The sequence below is a fragment of the Labrus mixtus genome, chromosome 8, assembly GCF_963584025.1.
Source record: "Labrus mixtus chromosome 8, fLabMix1.1, whole genome shotgun sequence".
NCBI classification, from domain to species: Eukaryota; Metazoa; Chordata; class Actinopteri; order Labriformes; family Labridae; genus Labrus; species Labrus mixtus.
The window spans coordinates 22,274,005-22,291,725 of record NC_083619.1 but is presented as its reverse complement, the minus strand read 5'-3'; the positions used below and the strand labels follow the sequence as shown (position 1 = coordinate 22,291,725).

The 17,721-nt window shown below is 42.1% G+C and overlaps 1 protein-coding gene across 5 annotated transcripts in view; it reads right to left on the bottom strand.

The window, feature by feature from the left end:
* Positions 1-17,721, bottom strand: part of LOC132979410 (microtubule cross-linking factor 1) — a 68,774-nt gene that overhangs the window by 7,824 nt on the left and 43,229 nt on the right. For 3 of the 5 annotated variants that reach the window (XR_009674050.1, XM_061045178.1, XM_061045177.1), the window contains exons 7-15: positions 16,305-16,406; positions 15,735-15,959; positions 14,384-14,554; positions 10,650-10,817; positions 6,057-6,329; positions 4,001-4,342; positions 3,402-3,478; positions 1,514-3,068; positions 1,282-1,306 (exon numbers count right to left, since the gene is read on the bottom strand). Coding sequence is in view for 4 of the 5 variants with exons in the window: in XM_061045178.1 (XP_060901161.1) it covers positions 1,289-1,306; positions 1,514-3,068; positions 3,402-3,478; positions 4,001-4,342; positions 6,057-6,329; positions 10,650-10,817; positions 14,384-14,554; positions 15,735-15,959; positions 16,305-16,406 (2,931 nt within the window). In the remaining variant the exon portion in view is untranslated. The remainder of the gene's footprint in view (positions 1-1,281; positions 1,307-1,513; positions 3,069-3,401; positions 3,479-4,000; positions 4,343-6,056; positions 6,330-10,649; positions 10,818-14,383; positions 14,555-15,734; positions 15,960-16,304; positions 16,407-17,721) is intronic. The other 2 variants (XM_061045176.1, XM_061045175.1) reach the window with 1 other exon arrangement.

Sequence of the window (17,721 nt, the reverse complement as noted above, 5' to 3'; positions counted from 1 at the left end):
AAGACTCAATAGGAAGTTGATGTTGGAACAAGCCAGCTTCCTTCAATACAGCAAACATTTTGCTGGTATGTTTGTGGGTTTATCCAAGTGTGATCAGAGGTATATTGGTTTCCTGCCATCCATAACAGACCTTGGAAATAATAATTAGGTTCCTAAGAAATGTACATTAAGCAGCAATACCAGGCAACTAGTATGCTTGATTATTATTCAACAGGCCAATTGAAAAAGCAAAAACTGTCCATTACTATTATTATCACTAATTACTATAAATTGACAGTTTAACGGCCTGTATCTATCCCACATTAAAAGTATGATTAATTCCTTTACAATATTCTTATCCGCATACTTTCCATTCATTTTGGTGGTAATTTAAAATAGTTTGATAGAAGTCTTTACCAACAATGTTACTTTACACACTACTCTACTTGAAGCGACCACCAAAAAGCAGCATGACATGATCCAGGTCTACATTAAATAGACACATATATAGACACAATGCGTGCTTCAGTGCTGTCACGATCCACTAGTTTATTCTATTCAAGCTGCTACGGACATCCACATAGGTCACGGCACCATTTAGTGAATGACTGCAGGAAACACAGACTTCCATCAAAACACATTCGAGACTTTAATCTGTCTGTTCTGCAGATCAGTGAACAGCAGCTGGTGAAAAAGCTTGATGTTAGTGGACATATTAATCACCATATGTGGGATAATGTTTCTTACTGTATCTATAATGGTTTTAAATCTGCATCATCTCCGTGGTACATAGTTTTAATATACGGCTTTATCACAGCATGACCCCACTTATCTGAACTTTTAATCCATCTGGAGAGACAAAAGAGAGGCATGCCAGTATGTAATATGTATCTGTGATTTATTTTTCCCTCAGGTCCACTGAATGGGTGGTGAAAAAAGGGCCCGACCAACCTGTCAGAGCGCACATTTTATCAAGTGAAATTAGCGCTTTTCTTGGTTTGTGTTTAACATGAATGAAATTGGGGTGGGAATTAATTGGAGAGTTCAGAGATTCAATACGTTACTTTTTTCCTACAATCCCACTTAGGTATAATGAGAAAAATTTCTCTTTCAGTTATCAGACACATGAATCTGGTTTTGGTCGGGCCTCAGTGAAAGTTCACAGAAAAAAAGGCTGCGCTTTAAGAAAGTTGATACAGTCAAGAAGAGAGTACAGAAGAAGAAGAAACCTTAAAGAGTGTCTACACATAGCAAAGAAGGAAAGCCCAGTATTATTGAAAAGGGTTAAATATTTGACATTACCATTGCATCAGTCAGTGCTTTCGATCTGAGAAAAAAAAATTAACATTTTTAGTGATATTATTATGTAGTTGATTAGCTTTCTCTCTAATTAACCACTCATGCCTTAATGTTTGTCTTCAAGCATTACGAAGGAAAATCCAAGGCAAAGTCATAAATATTAATGTGTCATAAAACATGGGCCCCAGATCGAATGAAAGATGAAGCGATGGATCCAGTGCGCCTGTATATTTACCTCTATACATCCAGACTGTCCTCTGTCTGAGTCTGCCTGCTTGCCGCTGTCTCTGCTTTGGCCGCCCTGTGCTCCAGCCTGCAGCCTCCTCTCCTCTCTAAAGTTCTGTTCCTGCAGCTTCTTGTTAAGGATGCGAGCTGCGTTTTCAGCCAGTGTGTAGCCTGGCGGGGCGGACAGGTCCTGCCGTATGCTCACCACCTCCTGGTTTTTGTCCCCCTGTGTCTCCACTATAAGCTGCACAGGGCTGGGGGAGCGCCCCCGAGCAGTCCGTAGGCACTCCTGGGCGTTCCTGGGGTCTGTGGCGAGAGCCCCTTGTGCGGCGCCGGGCTCAGTGGATGGAGGGCGAGAGCGACTGGGGGACTTGTTGAACTTCTGCATGGATTCATAGGCGACGGGGTTGTGGTCGATGATGTTGAAGAGGCTGGAGAGACCGTCGTTGATGGTGGTGTGGACGGGGCTGTCGCGAGTGGTGGTGGAGCGAGCCCATGCCGACTCGCTGTTGCCCTTCTGTGGGGTGGTGGGGGTCGGCGCACGGCTCGTGTTTGGTAAATCCCCCTTGTTTGAATTGGAAAGTTTGCGCTGAAGTTTGGGCGAGCCATACTTTGGCGAGCAGCAGGGTCGCTCAAACTTACTCTGGATGACGGGAGAGTACTGAACCTTCCTCGTGCTGCGTGACGGGGAGGATACGGGCGTGTTGCCGCCTTTAGGGGTGAGGCAGCGGTGGGGGCTGCTGGTCAGGTTCCTCAGCAAGTCTGTTTGTAGACCAACACTGATGGTTTGGGTGGTCTGAGTGCCTCTTGTGGTGAATCCGTTGGTCTGGCAGGAGGAGTCCCTGACAATGGGCCCTGGCGGAGATCGGATGGCGTTTCTCACAGAGATTGCCACCTCCTTCATGTCGTCGCTCAGGTTCCTGGAGAGCTGAAGCTCCAGGGAGGAGGTGTAGATAGGAGACTGGTTAGGAGAAGTCCTCAACCCCCCACCCTCCAGGAGCCCACAAGGCCACCTCCCACTGCTGAAGACCTCATCCGGCCCACTGGATCCCACCCCAGCCTCTCCTCCTCCCCTGGCTTTGGTCCCTTTGGCGTACAGGAAGTCCGGGTCTTGGCCAGTTGGGCACTCGGCTGCTCCAGGCCTGGTGGGGCTGTGGAGCATGTGCACCCCACAGTGCTCCAGTCCCATCCCTGCCGCCCCTGCCCCGTTGCCCCTCAGTGGGGACTTGTGGCAGTGCTCGGGGCTGCTCAGGGTGCTGGTGGTTAGGGTGGCGCTGGTGGTAAGGAACCAGGAGGCTGGCTGGAATGGATCAAGAACGGGCTCGGCTCCCCTGGCCTCAGGGGGCCTGTCAGGCCATGCCTCTCGGAGAGGACCTTGGCCGGTGGTGGATGATGGGAAGTCCCAGCCCTTATTGTTGAACTCCTCAATGTACTTGAGGTCATCTGGGGAAAGAGGAGGGGTGATGTCATCCTGGCCCTGATCACCGAGGCGAGTCTTGTCAGGGAGGAACGGAGAGCTGTCCATTAACCGCTGGAAGTCGCTCATTGAGCACACTGACTTGGCTCTGGAAAACACGCACAAACACACAGAGTTCATTAACAGCAGGGAAACCACGCATCACAACAAACATCACAACAACACAGGAATTTCATTTTATTTTTATTTTGCTGCTGAAACAAATCCTAAACTTGTGTGTATCTTTTTAGAAAACAACTTCATGGCTTTCAGTGTTTAAAAAAAATGTTTGGATTAGTTAACAGCAGCGGAAATTATCGTCAGCTTTTCAGAGAAGCTGTTTAGTGTGTTTGCTGTTGACATCCATTAAAATGCATCAGCTTTCAAAGACTGTCAAACACTCATTGATCTGATTGCGACTCAAAGCTTTTCATGAGGTTACCTGAGCAGACTTCCCCCGCCCATCTCCTCCTCTGGATACTCAGGTTCACCTTCACTCTCCACGATCTCATTCAGCGCCTGAAACACAACAGGTCCAACAGTGAGGTCGTCTGGTAGAAAAATCTGTGAAGGATGAGGATTGGTGAGTGCAATGATCTCCAGACGATGACGCAATCTATGAAACAATCCTTTCAGTTCTAGTTTGGCTTTTATGCCCTATAAATACATTTTGGCGTTGCTGATTAAAGCTCTGCCTCCTTTCTTTTTCTTGCACACAAAAACTATTTGTAAATTGTAAGTATGGTGTCTTTAAACAAAACAAAAATCTAACTATGCTTTCTTATGACAGTCAAATGCTCATCTTGAATTGAATTTTTTATGTGAAAAAGGGGCTTTTTTCTTAAGCCTGTCTGACACCTAACCTTCTCTGTAGCAGTTTCAGGCTTTTCAAAGAACAATAAAGAGATAGTCTGATCGATGATGATCTTGTTTGCTTTGGTGGGTCATGAAGAGGCATCACTATTCATTTCAGTTTGTTTTATAACCAGTTAAAAAGTCCTAACAGGAGTTTAAAATAAAACCTTGACTGATGTACTTTACCTCCTTCATGCAGGGGAACCTCTTCTCACTCTCCAGTCTGGATGGAGGCGGGACCTCCAGGCTGCTGAGGGGGTCCAGAGACAGAGCATCCAGGAACAGGTTCTCTGTTGGTCCTTTAAGCCTCATGGCGGCGCCCTGCTCCTCCAGCATGGCCTCGGAGTCGGAGTGGGAGCGCACGGGCGGGGCAGAGATAGGTGTAGACGTACACGGGGAGCGAGGGGAGCGTGGGGAGCGTGGTGATCTTGGGGCGTTACACGGACTGTCCTGAGGCGAAAACACTCCTCTGTGACCCTCTTTAATGTCGATGCCCTCTCCTCGTCTCGTGCTCAGCTCTCTCTGCATCTGGAAAGTATCAAGTGATTTATCTGATGACATTAAAGACTGGCGGGCCGGTGTACTACAACGGGAAGCTACAATTACAACTCAATAAAGATAAAGATAAAGATAAAGATAAACTTTATTGATCCCCGTGGGGGAAATTTGTGCATTACAGCAGCTCCAGAAAACAGGGGACGGGAATATAATTATTAAAAATAAAAATAGAAGTTAAAATCAAATCAAACATATTTACATCAGTTAAATAAAAAAATACAATAATGGAAAATTACACAGTAACTACACAGGAAAGGGTTTTGTTCTGCTGTTAAAGAGTCTGATTAAACAGTCTGACTGCAGATGGGATGAACGACCTATATATTAAATAAAATTTTAAAAAAAATAAAAAAAAATAAAAAAAAATAAATAAAATAAATAAAATAAATAAAAATAAAAATAAAATAAAAAATACAATTAAATATTTAAATCAAAGTTGGAGAAGGAATGCATCAGAATTATAATTTTTTTTCATGATTATTCCTTTGACTGCACAAATGAGGAATATACTGTAAGAATAATTTTATGTGCTTGATAAATTCATCTAAATAATAGTCTAGGATTTTTCATATTTATCTTTTTTTAGATAACTCCAAGGTTGTCTTTTAGATCTTCTTTAGGTTTGTTGAGGTAGTAATATTTCACCACATGGCGTACGTGCTATTTCACTGATACTTGGAGGAAAACATTTGTATTACCTTATTGTCTAAGAAGACAATAAAATAAATACCTCTCTTATCTCTTTATGCTTTTGATATGCACTTTTTAATGGCTCCTAAATGGCTTAGCATAATGAGTTGAAACTAGATAATAATGTGGCCTAACTCTGTCCAAAGATAACTAGGTTTTCCTGCTTCAAATCTTTGTGCAAGGCTAAGCTAATCAGCTGCTAGGTGTAGCTTTACAGTTATTGAAATTCTCTGTGCAGACATGTATCTGATGTATGAAGTAGTTGATGCTCAGGCACCATTTAAACAATGTGGGTCACTCTGCTGCAGGGACAATACTAGTAGTTAGTGATCTACCTGTGACTTTCAGGGTTAAGCACCTTGTGTCAGGCTCAGAGTTTAACAGTTTCTAACAATCACAGCACGTCTTCACTTCTTCAGTCGGGGCAGTTCAGTAAGTGACCTGTGTTTCACAATCTGCTGCAACACCGCTGAATAATGCATCTCCGCTTCCTGCTCTGTGCATCAGCACTTTGTTCTCGGAGCTGGTGAAAGGGAGCCGTATTCAGAGGGTGTTCCTGTTGTTATTATTCCAGTCAGTGCTTTATACTTTAATACTCTCATATCATATTAACCGGTTCATGTTTCCACTTCCTGTCTGGCACATCAAACACTAGTGAGTTGAGGTACTGCAGTGTGCTTCATTAAATCTCCCAGAGGAGATCAATAATTCAGTAATCCGCTTCAGGATTTTTTTTCATCTAGCTAGAATATTAAAAGTACCAAACAAGAGCAAAGATAATCACCTTGGGTACTTTGTCTCTTTAGTATCTGCTTAAAAAGTAAAACACAAACACGGATATATTTCGTTCTTAGTGAGGCCTCATCGTTTTAACTTCGGGTATGTTTTGTTTTATGATCTCTTAAGCATCAGTTCAGTTTAAAGTAGCTTTTTCTAAGGTGACTGGTAAATACTTTTCCTGAGGTAAGATGTGAATTTCTCTCCATTCCCTCACCCTCTCCATCTTGCGGTGGAGCTCCCTCATACTGCCGTCCCACTCCTGACGCTCCTGGTCAAAGCGCTCCAGGAGGTCCGCCCTCTCGCGACCCCATCTCTTCTCTCCGTGCAGAAGCTTCCAGCGGAGGTCCAGGGAGGTACCGTGGCTCTCGGCCAGCAGACGCTGGTGCTCCTCTCGCTCCTGCTTCATGGCCCGCTTGGGGTCTCCTGATGGTTCCCCTTCACCTCCCTGAGCCTCGCCTCGCAATCTGCCTGGCACCTCCTCCTCCAACTGGACAAAGAGCAAAGGTTTTTGGTTGATTAGTTATTATCATGTCTTTATCAGGCTGTGCAACATACTCTTTAGAAATTAGAAAGGATGAGACAATAAAGTTAGAAGGAGATAAACCTTCAATTTACCCAAAGTAGAAGACTTTTACTGTAACTACTTCCAACCAAAGACTTAGACCCTCTGAAAAAGACGACTTAACTATCTGCATAACCCTGAAGGTTTCTGACAAATCATGGTGTTTGTTTACAGAGCTTTAACCCCCAGCAGTGAACAGATTTCTTCTTTAGTTCCACGAGTCTTAACTTGAGGCTGGCTCCAAAAATGAAGGAATCCTTACTAATCGTCACCATAGCAGGCATACATTTCTACAGCCTGGTATTAAATATAACATTTTAGGTTTTATTGATAATATCTGTTTTGATTATATAAGGGTTTGAAGTATTGCATAATTAGCCATAACAAGGGGTGTGGCTGATTTGACTGACAGCTGGGTGCATTGTAACTGTTTGACAGGAGGCATGGCTTTATTAAAGCTAAGTCCTGTTCCCGACTTTAAACTGTCCGCTCTGTTCTTGATATTTTCACTTTCACAGCAAGAATATGCTAGCTAGATGACAGGCTAGACACGCTAGATGGGCATGCTTCTGCAACAAAGACATTTATTCAGGCTGTCTTAACTCCACCTCTTTGCCCGCTTCTAGTTTAGCCATGAAGTGGGAGTCAACATTTCCAATATGGCGACGTGAGCTTCAAAACTGTGCTTCAGAAACCAACGGCTGACGTCATTGAAACTACATCCACATTTTTATACGGTCAATGTTTTTCTTTCGTCAATTTAATTAATTACAACCTGCCACTGGTCAACCCAACTGGGCGAACAAAGACCTTTTTTACAGTTTTCTTACAGTATGACAGGCAGACCAAATTAAAACCTGAATAAGGGGTGTTCTCACAAATTTTTATATTTTCAACCACTCTCTGAGGACAGTTAAAAGAGGAATCACATGCACTAAAGATATCTTCAAAGCAGCAGAAGTGACCGAGTGAAGCCCCTCTGGAGGCTTCTGTTTACCTAACAGAGCCGAGCAGAGCTTTGTCATCTCCAGCTCGATTTGATCTCCAAACATAACGGTACAAACCAGAGTCTACAGCGCTGGAGCCGTGTGTGAATCGAATGAGCCGGTCGGGGCCGCCCTTCAAACGTCAGCTTACATAACTCCCATTCATAAATGTTTGTCTTGTAAAATTGTATATTGGGTTTTCAAACTGGAGAGGGTAACATGTACATTAATAGCTGCTGACTCAAGGCTGTTCTCTCGGGAGCCAAGATGTAAGACGTTATAAATAGAGACAGATATTTTGGAGCTCTTAAACTGTGTGTCACCAGAAACATGAGCCAGCCTGAACGACGATATTAATAACACACAGGAGTGAAACGAAAAATAACTTCTATCCATGTATAAATACACAGGTAAGAGTAATTTCCCATCCTGCTCTGCTCTGCTGGGCTGTGTAATGACGAACAGTTTAGGGGCATGTTTCTGAAGTCTTAATCAGAAAGAAACACAGCGGAGCAAGAGAAGAACTCGGCGTGGTGTTATCACAGGAAAATAAGTCAATTAGTTCTCGTTGAGGCCCTCGGCGACCTCTGCTCTGTGGACGGATACGAAGCATGTAAAAAGTGTTCAGATTAAGAGCAGCAGAGTTAAAAAGATAATCCTCCTCCTTTAACTCAAAACTGATTAATTAGTTCCCAAAGCTGCCATTTTTAATCAGATACAGCTCAATCTTTTTCATTTTATAGTCGCAACACTGTGGTCAAGAAAAAAACAAAAATTGTAAAGGCTTTTTTTTTTTTCCACCATGTTTTTACGTGAACATGCTCTGCCTCTCAACGGGAAGGAAATCTCAAATAGACACAGCAGACAAGGAGGCTCCGACTGCGATGACCGTCTGTATCGCAAGACAACGCTGATTCAATATCCTCCTGTGTGACACTGTCGCACCTCAAACACAACGTCTCCTCCTCTCACTGCACTCACTTTATCCACAGAGAAATTCAAACTGCTGCCAATAACTGAGAGGTTATCTAACTCACATAGCTTTTTATGATGGTTACTGTCAATGATACCAGGACAGTCCTGATCAGAACTACGCATCTATTCCTTTACCTGCAATGTCATTCAAAATGAAAAGCAAGTATTTGAAGAATTAGATCATCTTTTATTCTGGACCTGCCAATAGAGTCAATAAAGATACTGTGGCCGATGGCAATGCGACACTGTTAGCTTAAATCCTTGGGAAGACGTTCTGGGACGGGTTGTAGCTGAATCTGTGTCCGTCAGAAAGGTAAGTCGTAGTCAGTGACTTCAGAGCACTTTAACACTGGTAGAAACGCAGAGCAGATTACTTATCATTAATCCTCAAAGTAAAGATAGTTTAAAACGCTTGTATTTAATGTCTTATTCTTGCTTAATGTCAGATTTATTTCTTCGGTTTTGGATACTTTATTTCTATACATTTTATGTTATAACGTCTAAATTTTGCTCAAAGTCATTTTATTTTGATACTTTTAATGTAATTGATGTTTTTCTTTTATTTCTGTTAAGGACTTTGAATTGCCATATGTAGGAACTGTGCTTCATAAAAAAAAAAAAAACTTGCCTTGCATTACTAAAAGAAGCATTTTAAGATTCCCAGAGTTCCATTTTTCCAAGCTGCAGTATCCTCTTAACATGACACATTAAAACCACTATCAGACAGCGAAGGTGACTTATTTCAAGTTTTCTGTCGCTGGGCAGCAAATGTTTATTACACTGCTTACTTGCCCTGAAAGTTTTATATTTGAGCAAACAATTGGATCAGAGCAAAAATGCCTCCAACATTGTCAAGTCAAATGGTGATTTGGGGGATACCTATTAACAAAGGGCCAAAAATAGCAGTGAACTTTTGTTTTGCAACTTGTAAAAATGCCCTCTGTCTGCTCTGGACCTTGGGGAAATCTTTCAAAGGGTTTTCTGTTCTCTGTAATGATTTTTCCCTCAGTCGAACATTCAATGTATGTTTCCCGGGGTCAATATGTTGAAATCAATCACCCAGCAGGGCTGAAAGCCGACTGAGGTTTTATCCTTTGAAACCTAAATCCTCAAAGACAGAGATATTTCCACAGTGGTTGGACAGGTTTTGTATGATTCGAACTGCAAGTGAAACATCAAAACTGCCTTCTTACTTTTGCCTCAAACATTGTTCTTGTATGGGAACACAGGGATGACACCCATGTGAACCCTTCTCAGTGTCCTGTACCAAAAGAAAAACAACCTAACCTGACGTGAAAGAACACTTGGATGAATGGCCTTGAAGCAACATCTAAAGTAGATTTCATGTCAACAGGGATTGTCATATTTCTCTGTAAGCAGATTCATTATTTTTGTTCAGCTGAGAATAAAATAATTATTGGAATAATATTTTCAAACGGTTGTAAAAATCGCCTCCCACTGTAACAGTACCATAAATTGCTCGGGCCATTTTGGATCCTAAAATCCTTGCAACTCATGAAAATCTTTTAATAAACCGCTCTTCTTCTGTGGTATTTTATCATCTCACCCCCGTGTGTTTGAAATGGTTCTGTTGCTTTTGGTCTACAGTGCCTTAAAAAAACAATAAAGAGTTTCAGTGAATATAATGAATTTCAAAGAAACAGTTTGGCAAAAAAAAAAAAAAACGAGAGAGCAATGTGACCAATCTCACAAGTCATCACAAGTTTATGTTTTTTTTTTGTATATCAAAACAAAAATCCGTAGCTTCTACTCAAAATGACTTATTTTTGTTTTCATGTTCATTAGTTGAGATGAAGATTTGCAAAGTGTTTAGAGACTCATGATGAGAAAACAAGAGAGCGCTTTATCAGGTGTTCATAAGACGGCTTAGAGGCATATTGAACAATTAGGCACAATGACAGAATATACCAATAACATGGTACAGAGCAAGTGATTCATTATATTTCTATGTCTTCATCAAAGCCATCCTGCTTCTTGTACTTTGATTGTTGAGCGTGTTTTATAAATACGATTGTGTCTCAGTGTTTGTAACTTTTGATCGTGATTATAACCCAACTTCATTTCTGATGGGCCCAAGGGGAGCTGCTGAAAAGACGTGTTTTGTTTTTCTCCACCTTGTTATCCGTTTGCCCTGCGTGGGATTTCATCCGTGGACAAGGCAACGTGTTTACTGTCACCTTGCTGCTCACTGAATGCACCGCTAGTCTCCTCCACCAGATTGTGCCCTGTCTCTTTAAGGTGGGCGCTGAGACGCCATCTGTACCTGTGCGACCTGGCACTTCATCTCTGCCCACTTGACCTCCCAGGCGGCTTTGTCATTGGCGTAGGACTGCTGCAGCTGGCAGCGCCGCGCCTCCTCCTCCAGCAGCTCCTCCCGAAACTCCTCCAGCAGCGTCCGCAGGGCCTGCAGCACTTGACGGTTCTCCCCAAACTGCAAAGAAAACACACACAATTAGGAAAGGTTACAACGACACATGGAGAGAACACACGAGACATGTTCTGCAGGTTTAGTCTTATCTTGATAGACTTGTCTCTCGTATTTATCTGGGCCTGTGTCCTCCCTTTATCACTGAAACTAGCCGGCTTTGTAAGTGCTTTATAAATCAATTTGACTTGAACTTCTACTGTTTCCCATCTGTCTTCTTGACCTGTTTGTTTCTAAATCATTGTCCTTTCCCATCCATCTTTTCTTTATTCCTGTCCTAAGGACCTAAAATATGAACACAAGGCTGTTTTGCTGATATATGTTTCCCCTGCAAAGAACCTGAAAACCAATCAGTGGAAATTAAAGGAATTCCCTTAGCAACCTGGGAGTAGTGCTTTAATTAAAGCAGCAACAACAAAAAAAAAAAAACCTGTTGGACATCTTGCATGCTCATTTATTTCAGCCCAAGTTTTCCTCGGGGGGGGGCATGAGACATTTTAGATGGATTGGTTTTCGCTTTATAAGTGCCTGAGGCTATATGACATGCACTGGGTCACAGTGACGAGAACAGCGTGTCGCTGCTGGAATGTGTGCTCAGAGAGGTGTGAGCAGAGCTTTTAGTTCTGCTCCTGTACAGAGTCTTCGGGTCCTGGCAGGAGGTGGTGATGCACAGGAGTAAACCGTGACCTCGCTGTATCACCACAGCTCTGCGGGCTTGGCTGAGAACATGTACTTATATATGTAGTCTAACCAGGGAAAACAGTGGGAATCACAGAAACCCCCACCAAAGACTGAATGAAGCTTCTTGTTTTATTCTTTAGTTCGTAGATATGTCTCCTGAAATAACATGTTTCATTCCATAGATTTACTCATTAGGATATCGTTATTTTGTCATCGAAATGTTCCAAAGATAGATGTTTGCCTGTAGAGAACAGCAACTTAGCCGGCTACCAGTACTGTAGTGTTGCTTAATAGTTAGCTTTTAGGCTAATTAGCTGCTTTGAAATCAAAAGGACCCCATGGACTTCTTGTAAATAGACAGTTACTTTTACATTTTGTATCTCACACTTTAAAATGCACTTGTGTGTATCCTTGAGGCCAACTAAACGTGTTGAATATTCATCAAGCATTTGCAATGCAGATAATTGATTTAAAAAAAATCTCCTTAAATCATGTTTGTGTGTAGTATAGCAGAGACATTAAGCTTTTATTAAACAGTGAACGACTCAGATGTGACTGACAGACTGAAATACAAAATCCACTCCGGCCAGCAGTCTCCTTCTTTTAAACAGCATGAAATACACATAACCCTGTTTCCAACCCTCTCCTCTGCCCTGTCCTCTTAATAAAGGCAACGGAAAGAGCCCCAAAAAATAACCCTTCAAACAAAGCTCAACAGCATCACTAGTGTTTGAAAGGTGGCATCGTGTTATTTCAAATCAGAGCATGTCTGAAATGGAGGTACAGATGCAGACGGCCGTACAAGTTCTACCCAACAATCAGGCTAAAAAGAACTCATAGACGATAACATTTTTCTACCAACAATAACTCCATCAAGATGCATTTATTATATTTAAACTTAAACAAATAGATCTTCAGCTATTGTTTTTAACATTTCCTCAAGGGGTATTTCCTCCTCCATACCCCCCCCCCCCCCCCCCCCCCTATGAGTGGAGCTCTGACATCATGCAGTGACATCTTAAATACATTTGATTAGATTGTTTGTTTGGAAAGCGTTCATTGTGGAAAACAATCATGTTGTCAGAACAGGGTGGGGGGGGAGTGGGACGCAGGTGCAGACCCGGAAGCTATCCCAGAAGGATAAGCAGAATAATAGCAAGCGATAGATTGGAGAGGGAAAAAAAAAGAAAATAAATTGTATCGAGCCAAAACAAGCTTCCTAAACTGAATAATACCACACAGCTGACTTGAAACTAAATTGTCCAAGAGACCCAGAAAACACTCAACAAAAAGCAAAAGCTGCCAGGGAGGTCTCAGCAGTTAACACTGTAGTGTCAAGGAGTAGAAACAAAATAACCCAGCACCCCAAGTTATACCCTGAGAGACGGCTAACGGAGAGCAAATACACAGAGACTTCTTTGTTTGTGTTTATACAGACTTACACACAGACAGACAGAGAAAATCTAGGGAAACCCCTCACTACCTCTAAAGGTGAGATAATGAATCAGCACAGAGAACTGGAGACCCGGAGATGTAAGCTCCCCTCACCTGGGCTTAAACAAAACCAATCAGTCACACACACCTGACTGCAGTGAGTTGATTCTCTCCCCAGCCCCCCCCCCTGAGTAGAACGACTGACTCACACTTGTTGATTTAACTACAAAAAAGTTCCATAGCAAGGGTTCAAAGTCAGGACCCTCCTGAAGTGACGTTACTGTGCACACCAGGGTACCACTCAGCAAAATTCAATCATTGGACGTGTTGTTTGAACAATCTGGAGCTGATTAAAGAACTGTTACATCACATGAAGCTACCATTTAAAGAAACACTCAGTTTCACGTAAGTGTATCCTAATTTAATAATTAGAGCTTCCTACAGTAAATGAGATCAGCACTCACAAACACAGAAGGAGAAATCTCATTTACAGTATTTAAATAAACTCTTCAACAGTATCAGACATCGGCAGCACCAAGGAGGATGAAACTCGATTTTTTTCCCCCGCTCACCTAGCTGCAAAACTCCTTGAATTAAGTCTAAACTACAAACTTTCAATGACCTTTGTACAGCTTAACATACTATTATCTCACATACGCTGCAGGATTTATCATCTTTGCTTGCTTTTGCTGTAGAAGCCATCGGTGCATATGCTCACTAACGCAAGTATGCACTTCTGCTCTCGTGCATAAATCTTAATACAGTCTACTAACCAGCTTTAAAAGAGCTCACAGAGTGAAGAGACAGTGTACAAAATAATGTGGTATGGACAAATCCAATGACAGGACAAAGTAGAGCACAAAACAGCTGCTTAATCATGCATCCACCCAAAAATGCTGAAGTAGTTTCTTTATATAAGAAGAAGTGGTCATCCAATATACGAACAGTGACACACACAAATGTCTCCTCTGCATGTAACAACACTGTGTGCACTCAAAATAATTACCGCCCTTAACTGGTTATCTGGGCCAAAATTCTCATCAGCATACCACGCCAACAGAGCTCTAATGAACGGCTGCCAGACCCTCATTTGCACACAAATGACATTGAATGAAAACAATGATAAACGGCCCATTAAAGGTCCGATAGTTTATTAAAGAGGATCTGTCTGAAGCTTCAAATGTGACCAATATTTTTTTTTCCTAATTATTTCAGATTTACATAAGATTTTATTTTGTATATAAATAAGAGTCCTCAACATCGTAACTTGTTGGATGAGTTGAATCTGAATCCTTTCTGAAATGAATGTGTGTCTTCTTTTGGACCGTACTTCACTCTTCCACCATGTCTCAGAAACATTTTGGCCTGAAGTACTCCTGATGGAAAACCGGGACACGTCCTAGATTAAATAACCGTGCCCAAAAAAAACGAATGAGGTTTTGTAAACACGTCAGTACCTGTCTTTGATGCTGCAGGTGACGGTCAGGTGACGGCAGAGGGATGAAGGGCCCGGTGTCGCGGACGTCCCCTAAAGTTTGTGGTAAACACAGTCTGTCGTCTCGCTCCGACTCCCCCTCCGCCTGCTCCGTCATCGCTCCCAGCTCTGGGATGCCCTCCAACTTCTCAAACTGGAACAGATGATACGGCCATGAGAAGCCCGTGGTTTAATTCATGCACTTGTTTTTTTCTGGACCAACATACTCTGTTTCAGGCTGGCATTCCCAGCATGCAGTGGGTTGAAGGCAGACATGTGTTACCAGGCTTTAAAGAGGACCTATTTTCCACCTTTTCAAACAGTCCCCCTGTGGTCTAAATGAAACATCTGTGCTGTGCTTTGGTCAAAATATAACATGAATCAAGCACCAGAGGAGGTTTGTGACCCTGTATAAACCAGCTCTCTCAGAACGCTCCGTTTTGGTGTGTGTGTCTCTTTAAATGCAATGACCCCCTCCTAAGTTTTCTCAGTAGACATCACTCCTCTGTAGAGAATAAAAATGGAGGACCTGCAAAAAAGTTGAAAAATGAACATATGTCCTAATTATAAGAACTATCTGTAAAGACATGAACATGTTTGATTAAAAATGTATTTGTTTTTGATTTTATTTTATAGCTTGATCTCTGTCCCATAATGGAGGCGGAGCTAATGACTTATAAAGAAGCCTGTCAGCAGGGGGTGCTCCAAATGTTTTTGGCCTCACTTTTGGGTAGCTGTGATGGCGTCCTGTGTTTTTAAACAGTCTATGCTCTGAGTCTTCACTGTTTCCATCTGGTTTATTAAGTGAGAGCCATTGTTGTGTGAAATGTTCCTATGATTAAGGGCACTGCAAATAAAACTGGCTTGAGAAAAATGAGAAGATTTTGTGTTTGGACTCGGTGTCAAGTCAAGGGCGTGCGGTAAACATCCAGTACATCTGGTCTGCACTCTGCTGCACCATCTGCAGGGGCAAATTACTATTCACATCAAGGCACTGAATGAATAAGACATTCATTTAAAACCAAGTTAATGGAAAGCTGCATAAACAGTCACCCTCTCCGAATTAATGAAAAATATTAGAGCTAAGTGATATGTATTATGGTGAAAACTACCGAAAGGTTTTGTATGATTAGAGGAGGAACTGAGAAGCGATCTGAATTTAAAACAGCCACACACAAACAAACTCAGGGGAACAGACTCAAACTGCTCTGTAGTGACAGTACAGAAGTTATGAAAACCTCTGATAGATTGTCTCAGTCCAAAGCCTGATATGATTTCACACTTCCTGGATTAAGAATGACAGCATCAACCAACATTTCAAACCTCTCGCTCACCTCTGGGTGCCCCGCCTCCTCTCCAGACTCGTCCTTGCAGCCGAGTCTCCAGTGCATAAGGATGGACCTGAGCTTCATGTAGAAGATGATGGTGTTGCGTCTGAAGAGGCGGACCTCTTGTTGCAGCATGGTCCTCTCCTGAGTCCAGGGCCCCTCGTGACACTGAAGACCCTGCAGCTCCAGGCCTCCACGCTGGGCCTCCATACGCAAACGCTCGTCCTCCTGCTGCAGGAGGGACCGGGAGAGGATGAATTCACAAAGTCATTTAACGGTTAATTAAAATAAAACAAGCTATATTCAAATACTTTCAATGTTAGGTGAGATTTAAGTATTTTCCATACGTTTACATTTATTTGGGATCGGTTTGCTAACAGTTAAGATATTAAAGATTAAATCAACTTTAAATAACTTTCAGAACTTTCTTCATCTCTTGCCGCTGGTGGCTTAATGACATGTTTTTTCAACTTCATCAAAGACAGCAGAGCAAGTGAAGTGTGTGACATCGTTCTTGTTGCTCATGTCCAAAAACGCAAAGTTATTTGAACATGGCGTGACTGACTGTTGTTGTACCTGAGGCAGAGAGACGACAGCGTCCCGCTCCTCTGTCGCCGCTCGCAGCCTTCGTTCATGATCCAGACGAAACTGGATGTCAGCAGCAGGCGTGTCCCGGAGCTGAACCCACAACAGCACAGCACACAGTCACTTTACCGACACTTTGGAAACATTTCATCACATATTGATACCTCACTATCCGTCTGTTTGTCTCTATTTAAAGCTTTATTTGTCTGTCGAACAAAATAACAAGGATTTATGTATGAGATGATTCCACTTGATGTATTTGTTCTCTTTAGTTTTCACAGCAAAACAAAAATCCGCTGAGCAGGATGGAAAATCCTTAAATGAGCTCTGACTCTCACACAAGCAGAAACTCAAAATATCTCTTGTAACATCTCAAGAGATTGTTATAAATTCAAGATGAACATTTTGAGCTTGACTCAATATTTCTTCATTCAGCAGCGTCGGAGTCCTGATGTAACCTCAAAATATGTCGGGGGTTCAATCAACCAATCTACTGCAGTTACATGTCTGAAGTATCCCCGGGCAAGACACTTAATCCCAACTTGCTCCTGCAGCTTCATCGGCGGCGTATGAAAGGGAATAAGTAAATACTGATAGACTCTTTACATAGCAGCCTCTGCCATCAGGGTGTGAATGTTTAGGCGGCGTAAAAAGTGCTTTAAATTGCCAGAAGACTAGAAAAGTGCTATACAAGCTTAAATCAATTTACAATTAGTTCATGTGATGTGTCTCAATAAGTCTTTAAGTGGCACTCCTGCTTGTATTGTGATTTATTAATCAGGTATTTGCTGTTTTCTATATTTATTTTATCTTTCTTCACCATGTTCTGATGTGTAGATGGAAGTGACCCCTGTTTTTTTCAATCAAGACCTCATGCCTCATGTTATTATAGGAGGGAGCAACGACCAGAGACATGCGAACGGTATCGATCTTCTCGTCTCACTTTCAGGAAGCTATCTAACTAGATTTTTATTTTCTTCATTTTTTAAATAACTATATCTCTAACCATTTCCTAAGCTATGGCCCTTGTTTTTTATGAATTGTCAAAGTCCAAATATTGTATATTGAGACTGTCTACTGCACAACACAAGCAAAACATTCACTCACTCCATTTAAAAACATAGCTTCATCTTAACCACGGTTTCAGTCAAAAAAGAATATTCCTTATTTTGGTTGTCTTGTTACTCTTTGAAAAAAACAAAGACTACTTATACCAAAAAAGACACTTTAGGTCAGTTATATGTAAAAGACTGCTCTGAATGTTACTTGAATATTTTAGGTGGAAACAAAAACGCTCTTAGGGTATGAGATGCTAATGTTAATGGTTCTGAATGTAATGATTCGTCTTCCGCCTGCTTGTGAGACATCACTAGCCGTCACCAAACAAGAACTCCGAGTGAAGACACTG